Genomic DNA, 24275 nt, shown 5'->3' with positions numbered 1-24275 from the left:
GCCCGAGGGGCAGCCGAGGCGCGGACAGCGGCTGCCCGGCAGGCCCGCCCGCTCGGACACTGCCCCGCGACCTCCGCCCGAGGCCGAAGGTCATCGCTTTCACACGCAGGGGGTGCGGCGCTTCTCACACTGGTCGGCGGCCAGCCCTGAGCCGGTGGCCCCCGGGGCTGCGGGCCCGGCCGCCGTGCCCGGCCGAGCCCGCGGCTGCCGGCGGCGTGGCGAGAGGCAGCCCCGGGCGAGCGGGCGGGCCCGCGGCGGGGCCAGGAGGTCTGTCGCTGGCGGGTCCCGGCGCCGGTGGGAGGAGGAAGCGCGCTTGTCCAACCAGCTCCGTGCGGGCCTGACTTACTTTTTTTTTTTCCCTGCCTTTTCCCCCCGCCAGGATGTGAGCCTGCCACAAAGGAGCCGAAGTCCGAGCCAGGCTGCCGGCGCCTGGCGCGGGGCGATGGGCGCCAGGCTGTGAATCCTAGCGCTGGGCTCGCCCCTCTCGCCTGGAGAAGGTCCCGCCGCGCCGCCACGGCAGCGGGGCTGCGCCCGGGGAGCCCGGCTGCGGGGCGCCTGGAAGAAGAAAAACGGAGAAGCCTCTGGCAGCCCGCCGCCGCCGCGCAGCGCTCCCGAGGCTGCCGCGGCCGAGCGGCCCCGCCGCCCGCTGATGGAGGCGCGCTGAGGGCGCAGCAGCGCAGAGCGCGGCCCCAGCCGGCCCGGGTAAGGCAGAGCGCGGCCGGCGCCGGGGCCCCCACGGGCGGGCGGCCCGGGGCGGGTGGGGGGCGGGGGGGACAGTGCTGCGCCCCGCGACACCCAGCTAGAGCCTGCTCGTTCCTTTCAAAAAAAAAAAAAAAAGAACGAACATAGTAAAATACAGCTGTAAAGATAGTTGAGACATTAGACGCAGTGTCTCACGTTGAGACACAGATGCCAGGCAGCAAAGAGCCTTCTTGCCATGATTTTCAGGAATATGAAATCTTTTCAGTCTCATTTAATTCTGTATGTAACTCTGGGCTTCATGCTTCCTCTAATGCACCGAAAATGTATGCTTGCCTTTCAACAAACTTTCTAGGACATACTAATTTCTGTGATCACTTTCCTAAAGGACCACCTGTATCTCTTAATTCAGTCTTACCCTCGTGTCTCATCACGGGGATGTAAAAGTTCATGGAACTTTAGTCTATACAATAAGTATTTGAAAGATTTTGCAAAAATTTCATTTAAAAAAGAACCCAGCATTTACGAGTACCTCTGTGTAAGTGTTACATATTTACTGTATGATCTAACTGCTATTTTTCATGGGCAAAATGAGTCACATTTATTAAGACATGAATCTGTTTAAGGACTATTATGGACAATCTGCATGCGCACATATGAGCACACACAGTATGAGCACCTTTTAGTGGTGATTGGATTAAGTGAAAATAAGGTGAGGCCACTGTTAAGGGAAGCAACAACAAAAGCAGTGCCCTCTCAATAATTACATTCCACATCTATGACAGAACTTTAGTAAAGCACAAAAAACAATCCACAAACAGCATGACTAAAATTCTTGGTAATCCAGACAGAAAATTTGTACTTCTTATAACTAAATAAGCTACCTTTTGCCAAAACTTAAAAAAAAAGTTACATGGCAGCAAAAGATACATGGTTTCTTGCAGCACTTGATAGTACTTAAAAACAAAAGCTCTCCAAGAGCTAATTAAGTTACTCTCATTCTGAAGCGTTGATTTAGTCATCCATTCCCCTCAATGAAAAAAGTTTTCCTTTTAAGAATGAACTAGTGTTTGAACTGAAATTTCACCACAATTTTAAGTAGACAGAAAAGCTGAGTACAGAATACATTGTAGTAAAAGTATCCAAAGCAATTAATTGGTTTCTGATAGTGTGACACTGCTTACAATGTAATTTGTAACTAGTGGCAACCCCCCAAAAATCATTCCCCCTGTGAGTTTGGGGTTAAATTGTTCAATTTAGTTTTACATCATGTTTTCATAATTGAAGCTGCATGCTGTTAGGTGTCAGCCCTTCCTTATCCTCCATTATATATATTTACTTTGAAACTTCAAATGAAACTTTAAAGCTTTCCCTAATACATGTGGCATGCACAGTACTGTGCTGTATTTTCACTGTGAATTGCCATTTCCTTTTACGAAACTGGAAAAAAAAATCCTATCTGTGATCAGGTTTTTAACAGCAGTACTCTTCATCTAAAAATCAAACCACACTAGTTAATTCTGAAAGAAAACCCATACCAGTGGAAGTCTCTCTCCTTAGAAAAGGAGCAAAAATTATTAAGTCACATTAAATATAAAGATTACCTGAAAAATTGGGAGGATAGATTAATGTAATTCCATGCAAGAGAATGTTTGGGAGAAGGAGTAAGAACAGAGCTCTGAGAAAAGGGGCAGGGACTAAGAAAGAAAGCAGCTTCAGAAAATTCATGCTTATCTATCTTATCACAATGATGTTGTGAAATCCAGATCATATTACTGGCCTGGTGCCTGGAACATGCCAGCTAACTGCAAGTCCACAAACACTGACTATCAAAGGATACTGCAGAAGCAAGAACTAATGTTTGTTAAGAAAAAACCAAAGCAAGCCCTCTGATCTTCATTTTCGACACCCTTGCTCCATTGTTTTTACAATCCAATTAAAATGTAAAACTGCACTGATCTAAAAACCCCTTTTAGCATCAGAGACAAAAGTATTAAACAGTGAAGATCTGTTGCTGTTTTTAATGTTTCTTCATGATAGAAATGTGAATTCACACAATCAAACAGTTTATCTTTTCAAGAATCAATGTGGTAACAGCTGACACTATGCCTTTTGCGAATGCGTCTTCATTTATATGTCTAAATGCTTGAGCAGTTTGCACAAAAGGTACCGCAGCATGTAAGATATGTAGGAAAAGCCAGCTCACTGAATGACTGCTAGCCTCGTTATATTAATTACGGCCAGCACACAAGAACTGATTAACCCACAGAACTGAATTTTGTAACAGCAATTTAGCGTAGCAAAATGAACTCAACTGTATGTAGGATATCACTGCTACTGGTTTCTTCTAAGTCAAAACAACTGTACAGGGAAAGGTCAGAAAACTGTGTTGTGCAAAGAGTGTGTACCTCATCCTTCTTATATATGTGTTTTTTTCATCATCTGGGTATTTCTGAAAGGCTCTGAAGTATCAGTTTTGTTACAGTGCATTAGATTCTGGCATGTCAGACCTGCACACACTCTCACCAATCCAGCCTCTAGACTACAAGCCCTTGAGTCAGAGCAAGTTACAACGATGGGAGCAAGCTGTCAGTGTTGGACCTTGCCTATCCACTCTTTAAAGAAATTAAACTCACCTATTAACAACAACAACAAAGAATGTATGACACAAATAAAACCATGTATAGAAAATAGAGAGTGAAATAACACACACACACACACAAATTCTGGAATTAACTCTCTAGGGGATGTAATACTCTGGGAGCCTTTTTAGGGAGGCCGAGTGACAGCGATAGAAAATGGTAGTGGTTTGTTGTAAAAACAATAGTTGTTATCCCAAAGGTAAAATGACTTAAATGGAGAATCCTATTTTATTTTGACAGTTTACTGAGCACTCCTGCCTAAGTGTAAAAAGTCACATAGGAAAATCTACTCCTTCACCTTGTTTACCATAATTATTATAACTGAAGCCCTGTAAACTAAAAATGCCTCCTTAGTTCCTGAGCTGTGACATACAAGCCATTAAAAATCTAGTCTCACTTTTTGGAGAATTGCTTCTACCTTCATTATATTACCAGGTTCTGATGTATTAGATCCTCAAACAAAATTGATAGTGTTTTTTCTTAATTAGATTACCATTGTAGTAAATTCAACTATACTGCCATTCAAATAGTTAATGAAGTCCCCAGAAATTCCCTTCTCTAATATCCTAGTTCTAGCACAGAAAATTGCCTTCTCTGTAAAGCAGTCCCCAAGGATAGACAGTGTCACATATCGCTCGTACAAAAGCTGCATTTATGTAGCTCAGCGCATCACACTTTCATACCTACAGTCCTCTGGCTTAATAACAGTTTACTATATATAGAAAAACAAGAGCAGCAGCAAAAACCAGTTTACTACTTTTACCTACTGGGTTCCTTTATGTTCCTTTCCTGTAGGAGTAACCCATGCATACCAATGCAATTTAAGATAAATTTATATTCCAGTTTGAAATCTAGGCAGTTGTTTTCCATGTTTGTCTTAGTTAAGAGGTTTTCCACACAGGACTTACACAGATCATTATTTTGCTTTTGTATTTCTCCAAAAGGCTATACTACAGGTGGTGTCTTCCTTCAATATCAAAACATTTCCTCCTTGAACAGACTTGTAATCCAAAGCAAAGCATAATAAAGTTCAGTGTTCAGCCACCACGCAGTGTTCTTCCTATAATCTCAGCTCTTTTTTTGCAAAACACTGAAAAGCATAGCTGTAAAAAGAATATTGTATGAACTCCCAGAGGCAAGTTGCCAATCTCTCAATGGCTGAAAGACTCCACACTGCAAAACTACTTGAGGTCTAGATGCAACACGGCCCACAACATACACTCAGGCTTTCACGAACACCTTTCTTTCCAAAGCAACGCTGCAAACATCTATTTTATGAACAAATTTCATGCAACAAAGAACAGCCATAGCACTGAAAGACTATTGGCAGTATTTTCAAATAAGCTTAACGATGCTTTATTTTGTTATTACAAATATATTTTTCATCTGATGGAAACATACCTTTGTTCTCTTCTGTAAAAAGAAAAGCCCAAGAATGAGTAAAATATTTCATAAAACCTGAAAGAGATAGTCAACCCGTCTATTTTGTAAAAATGAGATCCTCTGAAGCATGGCATCAGAACTTATAAATAATGAAAAAGGTATACGTGTTGAAATATCCACAATGAAATGTGTTCAAGTAGCTTAAAAAACATAAATTAATGCTTCCTCTTATGGCAAGCTGATTAAAAAGTGAGCATTTGCCAAACAGTGATACTTTGCACATAGAAGTATTTTTGCCTTGTATTATTTCAGGATCATGACAGTGATTAAACTCCACGATGTGAAACACCTGCATAATTTTAGATGGTGAAATACTCAAATCATGTTGAAATATGTATAAATTTCAATATATCTGTAACAATCAAAAGGCAATATATTTTGACTAATCAGAAGTCCCATATAAGCATGGGAGAGTACAGGACAGAAAAATATTTCAAAGCACAGCCAAAGAAAGATTTTCTTTACATTTTTCCTTTAAAGGACAGGAAAAAACAATCAAATCCTGAAACATCTGATACCCTTTCAGAAAGTTTATTTCCTCTTTTTTCAGCAGATCATGGGAACATCCTCAGTTGGGCAAACAATGAACAAACAAACAAACCAACCTATTATTACCTACTTTCAGTTATATACACAGATAGGGGCCAACATTTGGTCTACAAACTGAAATTTCAACCAAAGCACTTATGCTGGCTAGGAGTATGAAAAATACTATGATTATAATCCACACAACAACGCTGCCACAAGTTTTCATACAGATGCAGTTATACTAGCAAAAGACAAATAAGAAAAAAAACCCAACACCAAAACCAGCCATTTTGCCTGAATAAAGCAATCTATACTGCCCAGTAGGGTAACCAAACACAGTTAGTTTGAAGTGTATCTGCACTAGGGCAAGTTTGTGCCAACTGAACTCCCATGAAAAGTGCTTTTACGTGTACAAAAGTCTTGAACAGCCAGAATCTGGAAATGAAATTATTACAAACTTCCATACTTTTCCTAATTAGAAGTTCTATTTGATTTTTGATTAAAATGACACATATCTATCTTTCTAAGTGTGCTTCTTTCACTTCTCCTGTTTTTTGTTTGTATGCTTGCTTGTTCAAGTTTGTCAGTGTGCATGAGGATAAAAGACAGACGTGCTCCATTTCCAGTAATTAAGAAAATCTGCACCAAACCTACAAGCATGCTTTTGTATAGTGTAGCTTTGTGCAATGGTGAGCTTGAAAAGTGTACAGCTGCCTAAGTGCAGTTCTGCGCTGGGGACAAATATGGTCCAAGTGATACAGTTCCCTCCCAGTCCATGGCAGAAGAGTTACTGGGAGAGGGAGAGAGGAAGAGCAGGGCTGAGCCAGAGAAACAGGAAAAACAGCAATCAGCAAGCAACAGCACTAGTTAAGTATAAAGAACACTAGCTATTACTTGGCATGAGCGCAATAGAAGAAAACTGAAAGCTAGTGTGTTAGACATCAAATAAATAATATCTTCCTCTCCCATGGGAAGAAATTCTGATGTCCTCCTACTCAAAGGGGAAGACACTAAAAAGCATTAAATTCTTCCCTGAAATTGTTCCTCTGGCTTCCCTCCCCACTTCCTCCAGTAAGCTTTTTTCTCCCTGAAAGATTAATCATTGAGAGTTGTTCAAATAAGCATGGTTTATGAATGTCATTTAAATCCAACTGCAGAAAAGAAAGAATGCCATTTATGTTATGTAGTCCATCACAATATGGAAAAAATAGGCCTCATTCAGAACACTTTTTTTTTTTTAATTGAACAAGTACAGACAACAAAAGACTTAAGAGATCACTTCATAAACAGACTGCAGGAAGAAGGACATCTGAAGACAGTATGGTGCTTGTTTCTCTTGGTACAGGAGCATTCTCTTACCAATGTACTTTTCCTTCCGGTCTTTTTTCTTACAGGAAGAACACCTTAGAAAAAGTGACATGCAGGCAAGGCCATGAGAGAGAAGCATTTCAGCATGGCCTAATCATGCTGGTGTCATTCACTGATGGCTTACCTTCTGCAAACAGTGGTCAAGCCCCAGAAGAGGCATCCCAGAGAGGTGGCTGATGCCCTGTGCCTGTTAGTGTTTAAGAGGCATTTGGACAATGCCCTTAATACTGTGCTGTAACTTTTGGTCAGCCCTGCAGTGGCCAGGCAGTGGGACTAGATGATCATTGTAGGTCCCTTCCAGCTGAAATAGCCTGTTCTGTTCTATTTTGAAAGATGTTTGAACTGATACGTTAAGACGAGTCTGATGAACGCTGTTCCATTTTTTTCCTAAACAGTTCTTAAAAAAAACTGGGGGAAAATCAAACTGTTATATGTTGCTCTGTATTTCTTCAGCCTGGAAAAGAATGTGCACCCCAAATGCTCAACTGAAGACATGAGATGCTCTAACAAAGACAAGTGAACTGAGGAAAAAATTAGTTTCTTTTCAATGGTCACAGTAATTACAGCTGGGGGGGGGGGAGAATTTAAATTCAAACAGTGAAATAAAATCCATTTTACACCTATATGTGAGACACATTTGCAAAAACAGTCCATCTGTGCAGGAATATGAGCCCTGGAAAACTGCCAGGGTTTCCAAGTGTGACCTGCTGTGCAAATGCTTATTATGCAAGTTAAAGCTGTCTGGGGTGAATTTATGTTCCCTGTTTTCCAGGGCTCCAAATACCATTCCTTTGCTTACAGAAACCATGTCAAACTGCAAACTCTTATCTCATAAGTTTTCAAGATTTTTGACAAGTTCTGAAAAGCACAATTCCTTTCCATTTGCAAAACCGAAAGTGAGTTTATTCCAAATAAGAAACTGAGGCAAAAAGGTATATCCAAAAACTTTAAGAAGGATCAGGTCCTGGCGCTTTTGTTTGAAACATTTACAGTAAGTTCTATGGTTTACTGCAAAACAACAGAAAAAAATCAGAGTGACTAACAACCCTACGAATAAGTATTTTAGCATGCATATCCATCAGTATCTTGAAACTCAAAAAAATTTCTTAAAACTCAGCAGCTGCCTAGAATCACAGGACAATTCAGACTGGATGGGACCTCACCTTGATCTTACAAAGCAAAGCTAATTTCCACATCAGGCAATGCTGCTCAGAGCCTTGCCTAAATCGAAACTATGTATTCCCAGGAATGGAGATTGTACCACCGCTTTGGGGCACTGCTTTGGTCCTTTGTCACACTCACTGTGAAATCCTTTTTTTCTAAAACACAAAATGCATTTTTCCTGCAGCAATCTGTATCCATTGACCATTATACTTTCACTGTGCACTTCCAAAAAGAATCCATTTTTACAAACACCCGTTAAGTAGCTGAGGACAGCAGCAAGATGTCTCCTTCACCTTCTCTCTGGAGGCTAAACAAACCTAGCTCTTTCTGAGGCTCCTCATATGTCATGTCTGCCAGCCTCCAGCTATCCATGTGGGCAGTGCTCAGCTGGACTTGTGCCAGCTTCTCACAGCTGTTACTATTATCATTTCAAGTAATTTAAAAAAAAAAAATCATTGTACTAAAGATGACCAAGTAGAAAGGTGACAGTTATTTAAGCTTATTTCTTGTTAATTCTTATTTCATGTGCAGTTTTACAAGCAAAGAAAAATATGATGGCAGCACCAACAAAAAGCCGGTAGAAATACATGCTAGCAGAGTGCTGTTCAAGCAGCTGATAAGACTGGTCTGTGACAAGGGCATTCCTGGCAATAGTGACAATGCTAAGCTCATGTTTCCAAGACAACTGTTGCCTACAATGTTCTGGTACTGACTTACTTCTTAAGAGACTGCGATGCCTCAAATTTCCACCTTGGCTATGAATCTCCTCTGAGAACTAAGTTACTTTAATTCCACCAAAAGGGTACTGTTGCACTACATCAATAAACACTACTAGCTAATTTTAATAGCTGGGGGTCATCTTTGCCCATCATGCACATATGTGTTTTTACCCTTCCAAGAAAGGACTAAGAAGCTAAATGATCAGGTTGAGTGTAAAGACAGTGTCTATAGTAAGAGTCACAATAAATATTTTAGTTGTAAATTCTACTAGTCTGAAAAACCAACAAATTTTACTGCCTATGATATCTGGGAAGTAGAGTTTTTATTTCATAATTATAAGGACTAATATGGAGTAAGTTTTTCCTTTTTTTTTTAACTATGAGGTTCAATACTGCTGACTAAAGTAAAATTGTTACATTTCACCTAAGCTACATCTCCTGCAACATATCTGCAGTTGTAAAATACTGCAAATGAGGTATTTGATATTTTTAGAACTTTTAACAGCACATATTAACTTACATTCCATTTACATTTAAAAGTTATATTTGTAACTGTAAGAAATGAAAATATAATTCCTATTAAAATGAAAACACCAATCCTGGAAACTTTTGTGGTACTTGCCTAGAAGAAAGAACTCTTCAAATTCTGGCATTTATTACTTAGTTTCTTGTGGTTCTTGGCAGGGCTTAGATACACTAGCAACTAGTAACCACAGTTCTGGCCATAGAATGATACAACTATTGCCCAGGACGTCCTTAGCCAACAGAAGATCATGCTGGGTAAGAAAAATACCTCATTTGTATGCAGACATACTAGTTACTGTGTAGTATTTTGTAAGTTGTAGAACAGATTATCAATTGTAAGTTTGCATTGATTTCCTATTTGTTACTTACTATTGAATTTATTTTAAAACAGATTTTAAAAGCTTCTTTGCAGAAGAATATTTGACCAGAACTAGAGGATCATGATGACAACAAGATTCATCTGTTTAATGCTAATCGCTGTTGTGGGAGCTACTGCTAGCAAAACACAGGAATTTGAAGGCAATGATGAGGAAACAGAACAAGAATTCATTTATATGAACAGACATAAGCGTTCCAGTGAGACACAGGACAAATGCACTTATACCTTTATTGTACCTCAGCAGAGAGTGACAGGTGCCATTTGTGTTAATTCTAAGGAGCCTGAAGTTCTACTTGAAAACAGGGTAAATAAACAAGAATTACAGTTACTTAACAATGAACTTCTTAAACAAAAGAGACAAATAGAAACTCTCCAGCAACTGGTAGAGGTGGATGGCGGGATTGTTAATGAGGTTAAACTCTTAAGAAAAGAGAGCAGAAATATGAATTCTCGTGTCACACAACTCTATATGCAGTTACTACATGAAATTATCCGAAAACGTGACAATGCCTTAGAACTTTCTCAACTTGAAAATAAGATTTTGAACCAAACTGCAGATATGTTACAGCTTGCAAACAAGTACAAAGACCTAGAGCACAAGTACCAACATCTGATGTCAATTGCCAACAATCAGTCAATAATAATTGCCCAACTGGAAGAACACTGTCAAAGAATGCCACCCATAAAGCCACTGCCACAAACTCCACAGCCACCAAATAAAGTATACCAGCCTCCTACTTACAATCGCATTATTAACCAGATATCTACTAATGAGATTCAGAGTGATCAGAACTTAAAGGTTCTGCCACCTACCTTACCAACTATGCCGGCAGTTACTAGTATTCCAACCTCAACTGATAAACCATCTGGTAAGTAATATTATTGTTATTGATACATCTGCATTAGTTTCTGCTACTATGCAGTGGGGAACATTTTAACTGTAATATAAAAAAAATGGAGACAGTATTTATTTAGCAAAATAAATGCAAATTAATTATTTTTAACTAAGTGAGATTTCTTAGATCTGAGGTTGTCTGTATATCTGTCTTGTGTATTTTTAATATATGTGTTGTACAAGCACAGAAAGGAAGCAAAAAAAAAAAAAAGAATTCTGAATGTAACAGATTCAGATACACTAGCCCCACAGATTTTTCTCATGTTAGTTTGCCAGGACAAACCCACCATTTATATTATATGTTTGGGATAAAGGAGCTGCAGAAAAATCTTACTAATCAACAGTCAATCATCTAAATTTTATTTACCCTGTGCCCAAGACAGAACTGTTACAATTCATGACATCTGAAGGGGTTTGACACTCTTTGTGTAAACATTTATGAAGTTATTACAGATTAGCTGATCTAGCATGTGATACTTTTTGTGCTCATGTAACTCAAAAAGGATTATGTATCTGCTCTGTACCTCCTACAGGGCACTAGAGCTCTAAGACAGGAGCAAAGGGAAGCAAGTGGTAGAACAGTAAGGGATAATACACAGCTCTCTAAGAGTCTTAAGAGTTCTGCTGTAAGCAAGATTAGAGGCATCTGAAATCACATTAGAGATCAATTGATCTACATGATAAAGTAGTAACAGGTAAAGAACCCAGTTTCATATATGGTGCCACATATTTAAAAAATGTAGTTCAAATAATATGTGTCCCATACAAGAGAAGTCTGTTCTTCAGTGTCTGGGCAACATGTACTTGCTTCAGAAAAAAGATAGGGGACCAAAAGATACCTGAAACTAAGACAGGCACACAAACTGCACTCAGAATGTATTTCAAGGCTATCTGCAACATATTCCAAAAGACATCATCGAACTCTTTAAAGTTATCAAATAATACCACTGTCACATTAAAAAACCAACACAAACCAACCCAAAACAAAACCCTTATTTCTCCATGGGAATATCCACAATGAAATAAACTTGAGCAGGCCTTTCAGTCTAAAGCAGTCTCTAAAGCACTTTGCTACAAAGCAGTTTTTCACAATATTGCCAGAGATTAACTCACCAAAGCTTGCATTTTGGCATGCAGAACCTCAGCCAAAAATATCATGATTCTAATGGTCTATGTAAAAAAAACAAACCAAAAACCAACAACAAAACCCCAAACAAACACAAAAACAAAACAGAAAAAATTCACGTCTATTACAATTTCTTTGGAGCAATACACTACAGGATAGCCTCTTTAATAATTACATCTTGACTTCGATCTCAGAGTAGGTTCAAGCTTTATTTCCTATCTTTCTGTAAGTGAAGTATCTTTCAAGTGTTAAGACCTTTCCCCTTCCTGTACACTCTTGTGCTTTTAAGTACCCAAACTGGAGCAGAGGCTTCACCATCACAGAGCAGAAGAGAAAAGTTACTTCACGTGCAGAGTACTTTTGTTGATCTATCCTCATACAGCACCTTCCTTTTTTGCAAAGTAAAACACAGACTTGTCAGCAACTTACAGCCCTCTAGAACCTCTCTAGATCTTCACCTGAGGAAGTGCTGCTTTGCTTATCCAGCTATTTTTCATGCTCATCTCCAGAAGTCCCTTCCTAAGTCCTCGATTCTAAAATAAGATTTGACACCTGCTACTTCTCCCTTATCTACGTAACTTATCAGAAAAAGAAGTCTCACATTTCTTCTGCACAAATCCATTACAATGCTCATTTCTCTCTTTATTTTCTTGTTTGCAGCAGCTTGGTTTGTTGAAGCAAATTTCTGACAACTCAAGTTAAGCTATTCAACTGTTCACTTCCAGGGTATCCTCATCCCCTCTCCTCACCTTCCTTTTTGGGCAAGGAACACGTAAATACCTTTTCCTCATCCTCCAGAATATTCTCCCCTCAAAAAGCACATCTCAAACAAAATCTTATCCCACAATTAATGCTGTAAATGATGCTTCAGCCAGGTGTTTGGAATGCACTAGGAGAAACCCACAAAACCACCCCTACCACCCCCCAAAACAAACAAAACCCACCACACAACTCCCCAGCCACTGGGAAAAAAATCCATTTGTCCAGTCCTTTCGATACTATGTCTTGAGTTCTCAACCTTTGCCAAAGCTCCTGGCTCTACTAACCACTGATCACCCAACCTGTGCAATGAAACTGAGGCAAAATGGAAGAAAAATGTTAAATGCCTTCTCAAGTTTAATCTGTTGACAGCTCTCCTTCCTCACAAAGGATCAGACCACTATTTTCCCTTGATCACAGACTTACTAGTGTCTTACTACTCTCAGTAGCTTTATTTCATTTTATATGTTTTGTCTGCACTGTTGGGTTTTTTTTGGGGTGGGGGGCTGTTGGTTGTTGTTTTGTTAAAAACAAAGAAGGAAACCAACCCCGCAGACACCAGCCATGCCTAATACCTGGAGCTAGCATCTGCTTTGTCTGAGCCTTCTTCATATCTCCAAAGCTACCGGAAAGGTCATGATTTAGCCAGCTCAGTTTCTTATCCTTTTCCATAGCCACCTTCTAAAATAGCAAAGTCTATTGCAATGTCCTCGGAGACTCTTCAACAAACTCAAATTCTTCACTTGTACTGACTGTCTAAAGCATTTTCTCTGTACACACTCTGAATTTGCTAGTGTCTGTTACATTTAAGTTCATTTTCTTCGTTTTGCTTTCCACTTTCCTTTCTTAAGAATTGTGGCCTCTGTTATTTCCCAACCACGATCACCTACACTGCTTTCCATTTCACATTTTCAGTCAATTCTTCTCTACTAACTAGGTTCAAATGTAATATATCCTGTGGGTTTTTGCTTTCTCTATTTTAGGTATCTATGACAACCTCATCCCTAACAAATTCCAAAAACTTGCTATGTATTTTTTTTATTTGCTGTATTCTTTTCCCAACCAAGAGACAGCTGGAAGAGGTAGGCAACAAGTGTCAAAACCCACACATTTAAGTTAATTATGTACATAAACTGTGTAGAATGTGACTTCAGTTATTTCACTGTTTTAAAACACACCTTGTATTTCCCTTTCATTTGTGTTAATGATTCAAAATTAATTAAAAGCTATGTGGACCCAAGCTTCCAGTTCCCCATGAAGCACAATATACGATTACAGACTCTCACCAAACCCATAAAAGTCATATACAAGAGCCTGAAATATGAAATCTAATTTTTGTAAAAAATAATGCAGTGTGGTGAAAGTATTAGTGCAGAGCACAATTAAGTGAATCTTTAATTCATAAAAGCAATTTACATGGACCTGTTGGAGCAGGTCCAGAGGAGGGCCATAAAGATCTCAGAGGGCTGGAGCACCTCTCCTGTGAGGAAGGGCTGAGAGAGTTAGGGCTGTTCAGCCTGGAGAAGGGAAGGCTCCCCGGAGACCTTTGAGCAGCCTGACAGTACCTAAAGGGGCCGGCAAGAAAGCAGGAGAGGGACATTTTAGCAGGGCCTGTAGCGACAGGACAAGGGGCAATGGCTTTAAACTAAAAGAAGGTAGATTCAGAGTAGGCACAAGGAAGAAATTCTTTACAATGAGGGTGGTAAAACACTGGCACAGGGTGCCCAGAGAGGTGGCAGATGCCCCATCCCTGGAAACATTCAAGGCCAGGCTGGACAGGGCTCTGAGCAACCTGATCTAGTTGGAGATGTCCCTGCTCACTGCAGGGGGCTTGGACTAGGTGGCCTTTAAAGTTCCCTTCCAACCCAAACCATTCTATGATAATCCTAGCACCCTCTCCTTTTTATTTTTTAATTGCACATTAAAAAAATATTTGAGAAAATATTTGAGAACATGTTTAGTACAGTTTAATTATTCAAGTTAAGGTCAAGAAATAAAATATGATTAGAGAAATTTTTTATTAATCCAAACACCATTAATGGCTGCAGAAAACAGAAATAAAGGAGATGCAAGACAAAAACGGTTGGGGAAAAAAAAATAATCACGTGGTTTGGGTTAGCAGAACTGCAGATGCAATTTTAAGACTTATTTCACCTTCTTCAACTTGGCATAAATGGGTGCACATCCAAAGCAATACAGTACATCTCACACAGTCAGTTATCAAAACCTGTTCTGGTCTTTATGTAACATAAATGTGTGGTCTCTTCATTACACAGCTGTATCTCCATCCTAGACATCTAATACGACCAACATTTTGTAGTTAAATGCGTTTGTGCCAGTAAACATGTACTGTTTAGATGACAAAGGTACTATTCCTCAAAGGTCTGCCTCACTCCCTAGAAGTGATTTTATCAAAATTATCTGTCTGAAAGTCAGGATGCTCTCCTTTTTCAAGGGAGAACAAGATGAAATCAGAAGGAAGACTTACATTTTGTTATTGTAAAACAACAGTCCTAGTAAAAAAACCCATCCTTTTCTCCTAACAGTGGCACATAAGCTATAAAGGAAGTTTACACAGTTGCTGCCCAATTTTTTTTGCAAAAAAAGAGGCAATATCTGCTACTGCTGGCCAACCAGTAATATGAGTGGCCCAATCGCATTTACCTTAGTCAAAACAGGAATCTGAACTGGAGAGCATAGTAACTGCCACAGAAATGAATTTTAACCAAATTAAAGAGAGTTCTATACACATGACTTATAAAGTGCTCATCTTATTTCTACATGAGTATTTTTGAAACAGCCTACTCTGTAAGTTACTTATAATTCAAAATCTTAAGAGCAGTGGCCCTTTCTTTAACGACTTTATGCAGTACTAGGATACTAGACTCTTGTGCTTACACTCAGAGGAAGGCATTTCAGAAAAAAAACATTATTATGGCTATGATCTAAAACAAGACAGTAATTCTGAAGTATTTCTCTGGCATATCTGAAGTGGCAGACTTGAGAGGCAAGACACAGATGAATAGCATCTTGCTAGAAATTTACTAGTAACATTTGAAGCACTGGGAATTTCAGAGATGTCATGGTCTACTGCCTCTTCAGATGATAAAAGCTGATGACTACATAACAACAACATCAGCAGCAAAGCAGAAAAACATGATGTAGATAAATTAAAGAACCCCAGCCTCACAGTAAAATGTTCTAGAGAAAAGAAGCTCAAAGAATGTATTGTAAAATGTGGACATCATTGGATATAAAATAATTTTAGAGATACACACATTATAATAGACAAGTTAATTTCTCTGCAAGATCTACCATCATGCTTTGATCCACGCATTTCCCATAAAGTCTTATTTTATGAAGTGTAAAAAAGATGCCCCAACGCTCCTGTTGTGCATTCTTTGCAAAAATAAAAGAAAATGTAAAAAATACTTGGTTTTGATTCAGAGTAGAAGAATTTGCAATTTTATCCATAAATGGTTTACTTCAAATTCTTATTTGTGCATTCTTGTTTCCCACTTATGCGCAAAAGAATAAGTTAGGTAAGTTTAATCCTCTCTGCGAAATACTGAACATGTACACATCACTGAAATTCTACAGAAAAATAAGAAAAATTTTAAAAATATCAGTAAATAGCCAGTAAGTCACCTGATGTCAACACGACGATTGTTCAAAATGACTGCAATTATATTGTATTCCATTCTACTAAGCAAAATATTAACTCCAAGTAAAATTTCTATAGTCCTATTTAGGAACATTGCTCCTTAAGACTTGTTTGAAAGAGCTAGAAGTCTAATGAAAGACTTAAGGATTAAATGGTTTAGCTGTGACACTAACAACAACCCCTTAGAGTTACAACCCAGAGGTTTGGGGTGGGAAGCAGGGCTATAACATACCAAACCCCAGCACCTTTGCATGCATTAATGCTTAGCAACGGCAAGTTTTAATATACCAATGCGAAAATTAGATGTGGTTTATCTACAACAGGTTTTAGTTTACAACATCAAAAAGTTTATCTCACAAGGTCAGTAACTCAAGCAGATCTGATACAATAATTTCTTAGAATGTAGAATTCTACACGCAACAGGACAAGCACTGTTATGTGAAGCACTGCTACATATTCTGCATAAACCAGAGTTACATAAATAGTTTATAAAAATATTCTGCTTTGTATGAATTTGCTAGTGCAACACTGGAAGATGACTAGACACAAGACAAATGAAAGATGAACTTGAAAACTGAATGAATATGATTCATCATCTTTACCCAACAAATCAACCAATTTTTTCTGAGAACAAAACATTTCCTAGCCAGTTACACCAATTGTATGAATGATATGAAATGTATGTTTTCTTGTGCAACTGCTGTGGAAGACATTATTCCTAGACAAACATGCACACAAACCAGTTTATTATACTCTACCAGATAAAACTTGCAGGTAAACATTTTAACCCCATGCTGCATTATAAAAAATACAGTGAAATAGTTAAATAATGAGCAGCAAGCAATGCTGCTAAGGTTAACGTAATATTAATATACAGTGTATGCTAATCTTATATGGTCACACACTTTTTCAAAAAAGGCATTAGTAGCATAGAAAATTAAACATACATAGTAACAAGACAGACTATATATTCATACCGCTAATTACGGCTTAATGAAGCCGGTGGTTTGAACCGATACATTTTTTAGGTGAAGCAATTCAGATTCTGTACTATCAAGTAAAAACTCTGGATAGGAGCAATTCAAGTAAGAAATACTGAAATGTGATCTGAAGATTATTTAAACAGGGTAAAGAAGTATTATGCCAATATATAAATGCAAGGCCAAGCCAATCATATATGTGCTTCCAAATACTACCACTTAAACAAAACACACACATAAAAAAAAAGGAAAGAAAGAAAACAGATCCAAGAACTAGAAAATCGGGGTTTTAGCAAAATTTGATATAATAGCCTATCCGAAACATGGAGTTACAAACAACACAAAATAGCAGAATATTCTAACAAACAAAAATGCATAAACTAGAAGTGCTAACTGAAAAGATAAAAAGTTTTTAAGTACCATAGAGACTGTTTAAAGACACCCTACCAGAAATCCAGAACTATCCTTTCATCCCAAAAAAAGGACTTTGAGAAGACCAGGCAATCTTGTCATGGTTAAGCAGCTTGGTAAAAGAGCAGTATTACAAGAAAGATGACATCGCTCAGAGCACTGAAGTCACGTCCAAATCGGGAAATAAGAGAACAACCTATTCTGTCAGGTTAAATATAAAGACACATGAAAATCTTAAGAATCACTTGCAAAAGGAAAAAAGGGCATAATAAATCTGATTTCTAACACATCAGGAACAGGAAGCATGACTAAAAGTTTATAGGGAAATATAAGATATACTCTCAAAAATGAAGGCAACAGTAGAAAATCTAGATTAACTTTGGTATGAGTATTCACTGAGAGGACACTTTGAGGTTCCTGTGTTGACTAGGCTAGTGGCGAAGAGGGAACCCTGCAGGATTTATCTCAAACCGAAATGTTGGTAGAAGAGGATATAAAGCCAATGGAAAGTGAATATTAACAAACTGCAAAGAGTAAAGCACATCCGCCAAGAGTTCTAAAGGGAACTGAATATGAAACAATTAACTAATGTGTAATCTCACAGAATTGCCTTGGTATGTGAGGAATGAAAGGTGGCCAATGTGATATTGAAAAAAAAAAATATTTCCACTAATAGATAGAAAATATGCTAAGAACAGTAGAACAAGCAGTAAACCAGTCTGAATCACACATCATCATCCCATCACCTTGAATAAGAATCAGCTTGGGGTTTGTAATACCAATTCTGTATCACTTTTAGAGGTATTTGAAGGGCTCAGTGCCTATGCAGACACAGTTCTTGTTGATAACTGTACAAGACACAGTTCTTGTTGATAACTGTACATACATATTTCCACAAAGCACTGAACAGGTTTCTTCCTAAAGGTGTTGAAATTAAGCTGCAAAGTACAAAGAGCGAGCCTCACATAAATAAACCATAAATATCCCTTAATTATTTTTTCATGAGGCAGAATTAGTCATGGTCTCTTATAGAGATCTGTGCTGGGGCCAGTCATCTTCAGTATGTTCCCTTTAATTTCTGGTGCCAGATGACAAACCTCAGACTATACAGCTCAGTAAAAAATTTTGGAAGTCTAACCACCTGTCATGGAAATGTAGTAGCACACTCTGCTTTGAAGTATTTATAACAGTTTATCTTCATCTTAAAGCACTTTCAGAGAAAAGAATCGTGCAGTAGAGCACTGTTGCCATGTGGCCTAAAAAACTTGCAAGATTAGAAAGCTGTAAATACATCATACGCCCCTATGTATTTATGAAGACAAGATGAAAGAACTGTGGTTGACTGTTTTAGGAGTTTCTTCAATAATGACTTTGAACTGACATGCTCTTTTTTGGTTTTGGCAAGTGCCACTCCACACACATTGTGATAAAATAAACAAGAGCAATGTGAAATACCAGCACTCATTACATTTGTCTTCTTCCACATCACAGAAGTAGCCATGCAACTGTGTCAGACAATACTGCATCTACAGCTACACTGCCAGAAATCCAAACAGTTAGTCACAACAGAAACCGAGAAGGGGCTTAGAAGCAGCACTCTAGGAACAGCCTGTGAACATGACTAAGGAAAGAAGAGCAGCGCATGGGTACAGATCAAAAACTTGGACTGCCTCTTGGTACACTGACTTGTTGATGAATTAGTCAAAAAGACCAAAAAACCCCCACCCCAACCCTTCAACACACTGAGGTTGTTTCTGTAAAATTTACTTAGTACTAACTCAATTACGGAGTACGAGGCTAGCTCTATCATTACTGGTGTTGGAGAGCGAATTACGAAAAAGGGTAGATGAACTGAAATAATTTAGAAGATAAATTACTCTTGAGAGCAACATATAACTCCTCATTCAGGCGGCAGGGGGAATGAATTAGGTCTCTAATCCTAAGGATTCTTGTTGACTTCACCCTTGAACTCAGGCAGCAGAGCAGCTGGGGAAGTCTACCTGCAGGTATCACCACAGACTGGTAAATTGTTTGTATCTAAATTTCTCAAATTCTTAATGAATCTATCTATCTTTCCACTGGAGAAAGTGTCTATAAAAGTCATGAATGTACGATACTCTTTTTGAAAGTAAGCTCTTTATGGACTCTATAAACTCAAGGAAAAAAATGCACTTCTGAAAATAGGAGAGCAATATCTGTAATCTCTGTGAATGCGAAGTATTTTAAAAGTCATCTCATTTATCTAAAATCTCTCTCACAATATAAATGGGCATTCCATGTTACAAATCTTCATTTGTATCTTGTGTTAGCATTTATTAAGGTAATACCTGCAACAGTAACACCTACATTATTAATTTGTGCTGCCAGTTCCATTGTTAATATCTGTGTCAGTGACATTTTGGGGGATCTAAAAAGCTGAATTTCTCAAAAATAGAAAGAGTCAAACCACATTTGTTTTCTAAAGGAAATTATTAATACTTATCTATGGAGTCATTCATATTTTGTTTCTTTGACGATATAATCAATGTTGTAAGTGTGGCTGCCTTACAATACATTTTTAAAAAAATATCTACCTTTTATCAGTAATTAACTGTGAAATGTTCCAGAAATGAAGTTACAACAAATGAACCTGCCTGCAAACACTTAGCAGATACTGTACCTTCAATAAGAGGAAAAACAAGTGTACTATTCAGCAGGAGCAAATCTACTGTAAAAATCTACCAGCTGAAAACTGGCCCTGCTCAGCTGCATTGTGATGCAGAGTCCTTCTGTTTTGACACAGGGCCCTGGAGAGACTGTCTACAAGCATTGGAAGACGGCCACGATACAAGCTCCATCTATCTTGTAAAACCAGAAAACACAAACCAGCTTATGCAGGTCTGGTGTGACCAACGGCACGACCCTGGCGGCTGGACAGTCATTCAGAGGCGGCTGGACGGCTCTGTCAACTTTTTCAGGAACTGGGAGACATACAAGGTTAGGACAAGTGAGCAGTTTAATGTTTTCTACCCTCTAAAATCATCAGTAGGGTCAATAAGAAAGGTGATTTTAGAATCCGGCCAACAGCTTACTTGAAAAGGAGCTTGTGTTTACCCTTCCAGAAGGGAAAGTCTCTATAAAATAAGTTACTGTGGTTTTCTACTTAAGAATACACTAAGATTTACCACTAAAACAGATACGCAACATTAACATGCTTCTCTTGCTTCCTTTACAGCAAGGATTTGGTAATATAGATGGAGAATATTGGCTCGGATTAGAAAATATTTATTGGTTAACAAATCAAGGCAACTACAAACTGCTCATAACAATGGAAGACTGGTCAGGTCGAAAAGTATTTGCTGAGTATGCTAGCTTCAGGCTGGAGCCAGAAAGTGAGTACTACAAGCTGAGACTGGGACGCTACAATGGCAATGCGGGAGACTCCTTCACTTGGCACAACGGCAAACAGTTCACCACGCTGGATCGGGACCACGATGTATACACAGGTACGAGGCCCCTTTTAGCTGCGTTGCTTTTTTTGCCTTGCTCACACCCCTTTTATTTTTTTCTTCTCCTTTTTTAAAAAGGAAAAATACTTAGACATACACAGACACGCAAAAAAAGAAACTGCATTTTTGGAGATTTGTCAATTAGTAACTTCTGAAGCACAGACTGCTGTGTCAACCCTTATAGGTACTAACACCGAAACAGAAATTCCCATTGAAATATTTATCATTTACACTAAACAAGGGTGTGTAAACTACACTATGGGAGGTTATTTGAAACAGTAACGCAAATAAATTTTCCGGCCAGGGAACGCAACACTAATGAGTCTATCTGTAGAACCTAGCTACAGAGCTGGCTCCTGAAGAAGCCTAAATTCACCTCATACTACATAGTATCTACAAGTTAAACACGCAGTCAAACAAGCAAACAACAAAAAAACAACCACCAAAACCAAACTTGGTTTTGTGCTTTGCTTGCTTGCTGTAAGATTGTTCATTTACTCCTAAGACTGAATCAGAGCTTTCTTTTGCAGGTAACTGTGCTCATTACCAGAAGGGAGGATGGTGGTACAATGCATGTGCTCATTCAAACCTCAATGGGGTCTGGTATCGTGGAGGACACTACCGCAGTCGGTATCAGGATGGCGTTTACTGGGCTGAATTCCGGGGAGGATCATATTCACTGAAGAAAGTTGTTATGATGATAAGACCTAACCCAAACACATTCCACTGAAATAATTCTTGTGTTGGTTTGCTCTCTTGTTCTAAAAATCACGTAAAGCTATGATGTTATTACCTGGAATTATCTTTTCAGAAATGAGGAATGTAAGATATTGTACATTTATTGCTAAGATGTGAAGGATTGTATATTGTATTTTCAATAATCATTCCAGGAAAAAAAAAAGCTGAAGAAAAAAAAGGAACTGAAATGACATAACATTCAGAACGTCTCTTGGTACTAAAAGTAGTTCCATTAAGCCTTTTAGAACTGGCAGTTTAGACGGACTGTTGATAAACTTTCTGGTTTTTATTCCCTGTAAATTAAGTCTGGATGGTAAAAATACCGCCATAACATTTAAATATTTTTGTATGTTATGTATAAATATTCTCAAAATACAGGAAATATTACAAACTGTACAGCAAGAGTTTTTTATTATTATTAGCAATCATTTGACACAGGAAATTATATCCTTTGAACTGTGTAGCTGGTATATGTACATTAGTGTGATTATTCTGATTTAATCTTTGTCAACTGCGTGAATGAAGTTAGTACTACATGATTTGATTTCGAGAGCAGATACCCAAACCACTACTGTCACGATAAATCCAGTCCTTCTCCTTCACTTTGAGCATTTTAATTATCTGCTCCTTTAAATCAGAATTCACATTTGATTCAAGTATTTTAGATTAAAAACACTAATGGTTTTTCTTACCAAAATGATGTAGCTACCTGCATATGGAAATTCATCCAGATTTAAAACATATAAAACATGCCGTATAGCCAACAATGTTATACTACACAATAACTGTCACAGTATTTTGTACCTGACTTCAGTCATTACCTGCTGTTAGCCTCTGTAATCAGAAATGGCTGTATATAAATTAAAGGGACTATCCAACTTTGCAGGCAAATGATGGATACCAATATATAAGCTATTTAATATCCTTAGCCAGTAGACGAAAATTATATAAAGAAGTAACCTGTAGCCAAGAGAAGTTATATTCACCATATTTCACAATTATAACATATTACTGTCAAATTATTAAATAGATTTACTCATCTATATTTAGAGGTCAGTCACAACTATGAAATACAGACTGGGATAATTCTAATATTATTCTGAGGTAGGTTTCTAGAACAGATTGTTATAAGACCCATTTCAAAACAACAACTACTAAGAAAAACGTAAGTTAAAGAATGCGTATAAGAGGGAGAGCAAAAGCCTCTACAAGTTAACTATAACCTTCAGTAAGCCTGTAGAATAATTACTGTGTGTTTGTGTGCATGTGCTTGCACACTTTTTCCCTTATTACCTCATCACTTCTTTACAACAGTATGATGTGCATTAAACTGACAAGTGATGTAGCATGTGTTGTATATAACTGAAAGCAGGGTTTTTAATATATTAGATTACCCCTGTAATATTGTAATCTGTTAATAAAGCAACAAATGTTATTTTGACATGTTCAGATTTCATCCTCTTTTAGTTCAGATAACTCATAGCAAAGTACAGATAATTACTTACTTTCACACCACTCTGCCTCATGACTCAGACACGTAACTACTATTAACATGTGTGAAGTGTATAAATATTACAACATCAAAACCAAAGCAATTTTCAGCTGAATTTCCACATATCTCAAGGAGGAAGAACTTTCTGTAGGTCATACGAAAACCCCAAAATTTTCAAACAGCATTCAAACTTTATCTTCCACTGGTTTATCTACTGGACTATGGAAAACAGTTAAGTTTTAGGTAAGAAATATTAAATGCATCTACCAGCTCTAGATCCTGGCCACAGTGCTCTAACAATTACGACTGTAGTATTAAGGCAGTAAAACTCCTGCTGACATCTACAACTAACCACTGTTTTTTTCAGAAGAAAACATACGCAGTAGACTGATGCCTACATTAGGAGATTTGCTTATGAGCTTCTTCAATGTGCATGATGTGTATATGTACATTCAACTTATATGTCTGCAACTAAATCATCAAAACATCCTGAAAATACTTAGCATGGCAATATCCTTACGTCACGTTCATACTCCACTCTCTTCTTGCGCTCCTTTGGTATCATGCTATCACAGCATATCCAGGTAGAACACAACACATAACCCAAGGACTAAGATACAGGGGCCAAACACTGAACAATGCATTAGCCATATGTGTAACTAGTTTAGAAGAACTTCATGCTGCTGGCATAGAGCTAACTCCTATGGAGTGTTTGCTCACTTTTAAAACAGGTCACTATGATCATTACTTCCCTATACTCACATGCTGCGTGAAAGAAGACAGCAAATTCAAATACTCTTCGAAGTGGTACTTCATGGTCAGCTTGGTGACAGAATGCGGAGAATTGTGAAAGGTCTTAGCTTTTCCCGTTTCTGTGATTGTTTCCAATTCTTTCAATTACATTCTTGTTTCATTGCTCCCCAAAGCAGTACATCTCTGACAACACTACGCTGTCTAAAAAAATCACATTAAAATAATTTTCCTACCATTACCAAAAGCCCATCAGGTGAGTTTATACAGGAGAACTGCAGCACAATGGAGAACAGTTGTAACAGCTCCAATTCTCCTGTACTTCATCTTCATTTCAAGAAGTACTGTACAGCTAGTCCTGCAGCTGCAAACCTCCTAAAAACTTAGGTTGCTCTCCTGACTTTCTGAATTATCTCTACCTTTTTCAGAACAGTAAAGGAAATGGTAACTAAGTGTGGCTCCACCCATAGCATTTAGACAAAAGGCTGTCTCACAAGATTTAAGG

At 38.2% G+C, this 24275-nt stretch overlaps 2 protein-coding genes across 13 annotated transcripts in view; one reads left to right on the top strand and one right to left on the bottom strand.

Moving 5' to 3' along the window:
* RALGPS1 (Ral GEF with PH domain and SH3 binding motif 1) overlaps positions 1 to 24275 on the bottom strand; it is a 120123-nt gene that overhangs the window by 55820 nt on the left and 40028 nt on the right. The gene's annotated exons all lie outside the window — the stretch shown is intronic.
* Positions 368 to 22969, top strand: ANGPTL2 (angiopoietin like 2). The gene is made up of 5 exons (XM_037400458.1): positions 368 to 702; positions 9480 to 10336; positions 20085 to 20278; positions 20517 to 20787; positions 21321 to 22969. The coding sequence occupies exons 2-5, from the start codon at positions 9529 to 9531 to the stop codon at positions 21518 to 21520; spliced, it is 1473 nt and encodes a 490-aa protein (XP_037256355.1). The 5' UTR covers positions 368 to 702; positions 9480 to 9528; the 3' UTR covers positions 21521 to 22969.

Source organism: Falco rusticolus, chromosome 9 (genome assembly GCF_015220075.1).
Source record: "Falco rusticolus isolate bFalRus1 chromosome 9, bFalRus1.pri, whole genome shotgun sequence".
NCBI lineage: Eukaryota > Metazoa > Chordata > Aves > Falconiformes > Falconidae > Falco > Falco rusticolus.
Note: the sequence above shows the minus strand (reverse complement) of the source record. Positions and strands in the feature narration are given on the sequence as shown.

Bases quoted from the DNA above. Each gene is read 5' to 3' on its own strand.
- ANGPTL2 (XM_037400458.1), top strand. From the start codon at position 9,529: ATGATGACAACAAGATTCATCTGTTTAATGCTAATCGCTGTTGTGGGA. The intron at 10,337-20,084 runs GTAAGTAATATT...GTTTTGACACAG, and splicing joins CTCAACTGATAAACCATCTG to GGCCCTGGAGAGACTGTCTA. The intron at 20,788-21,320 runs GTACGAGGCCCC...TTTCTTTTGCAG, and splicing joins GGACCACGATGTATACACAG to GTAACTGTGCTCATTACCAG.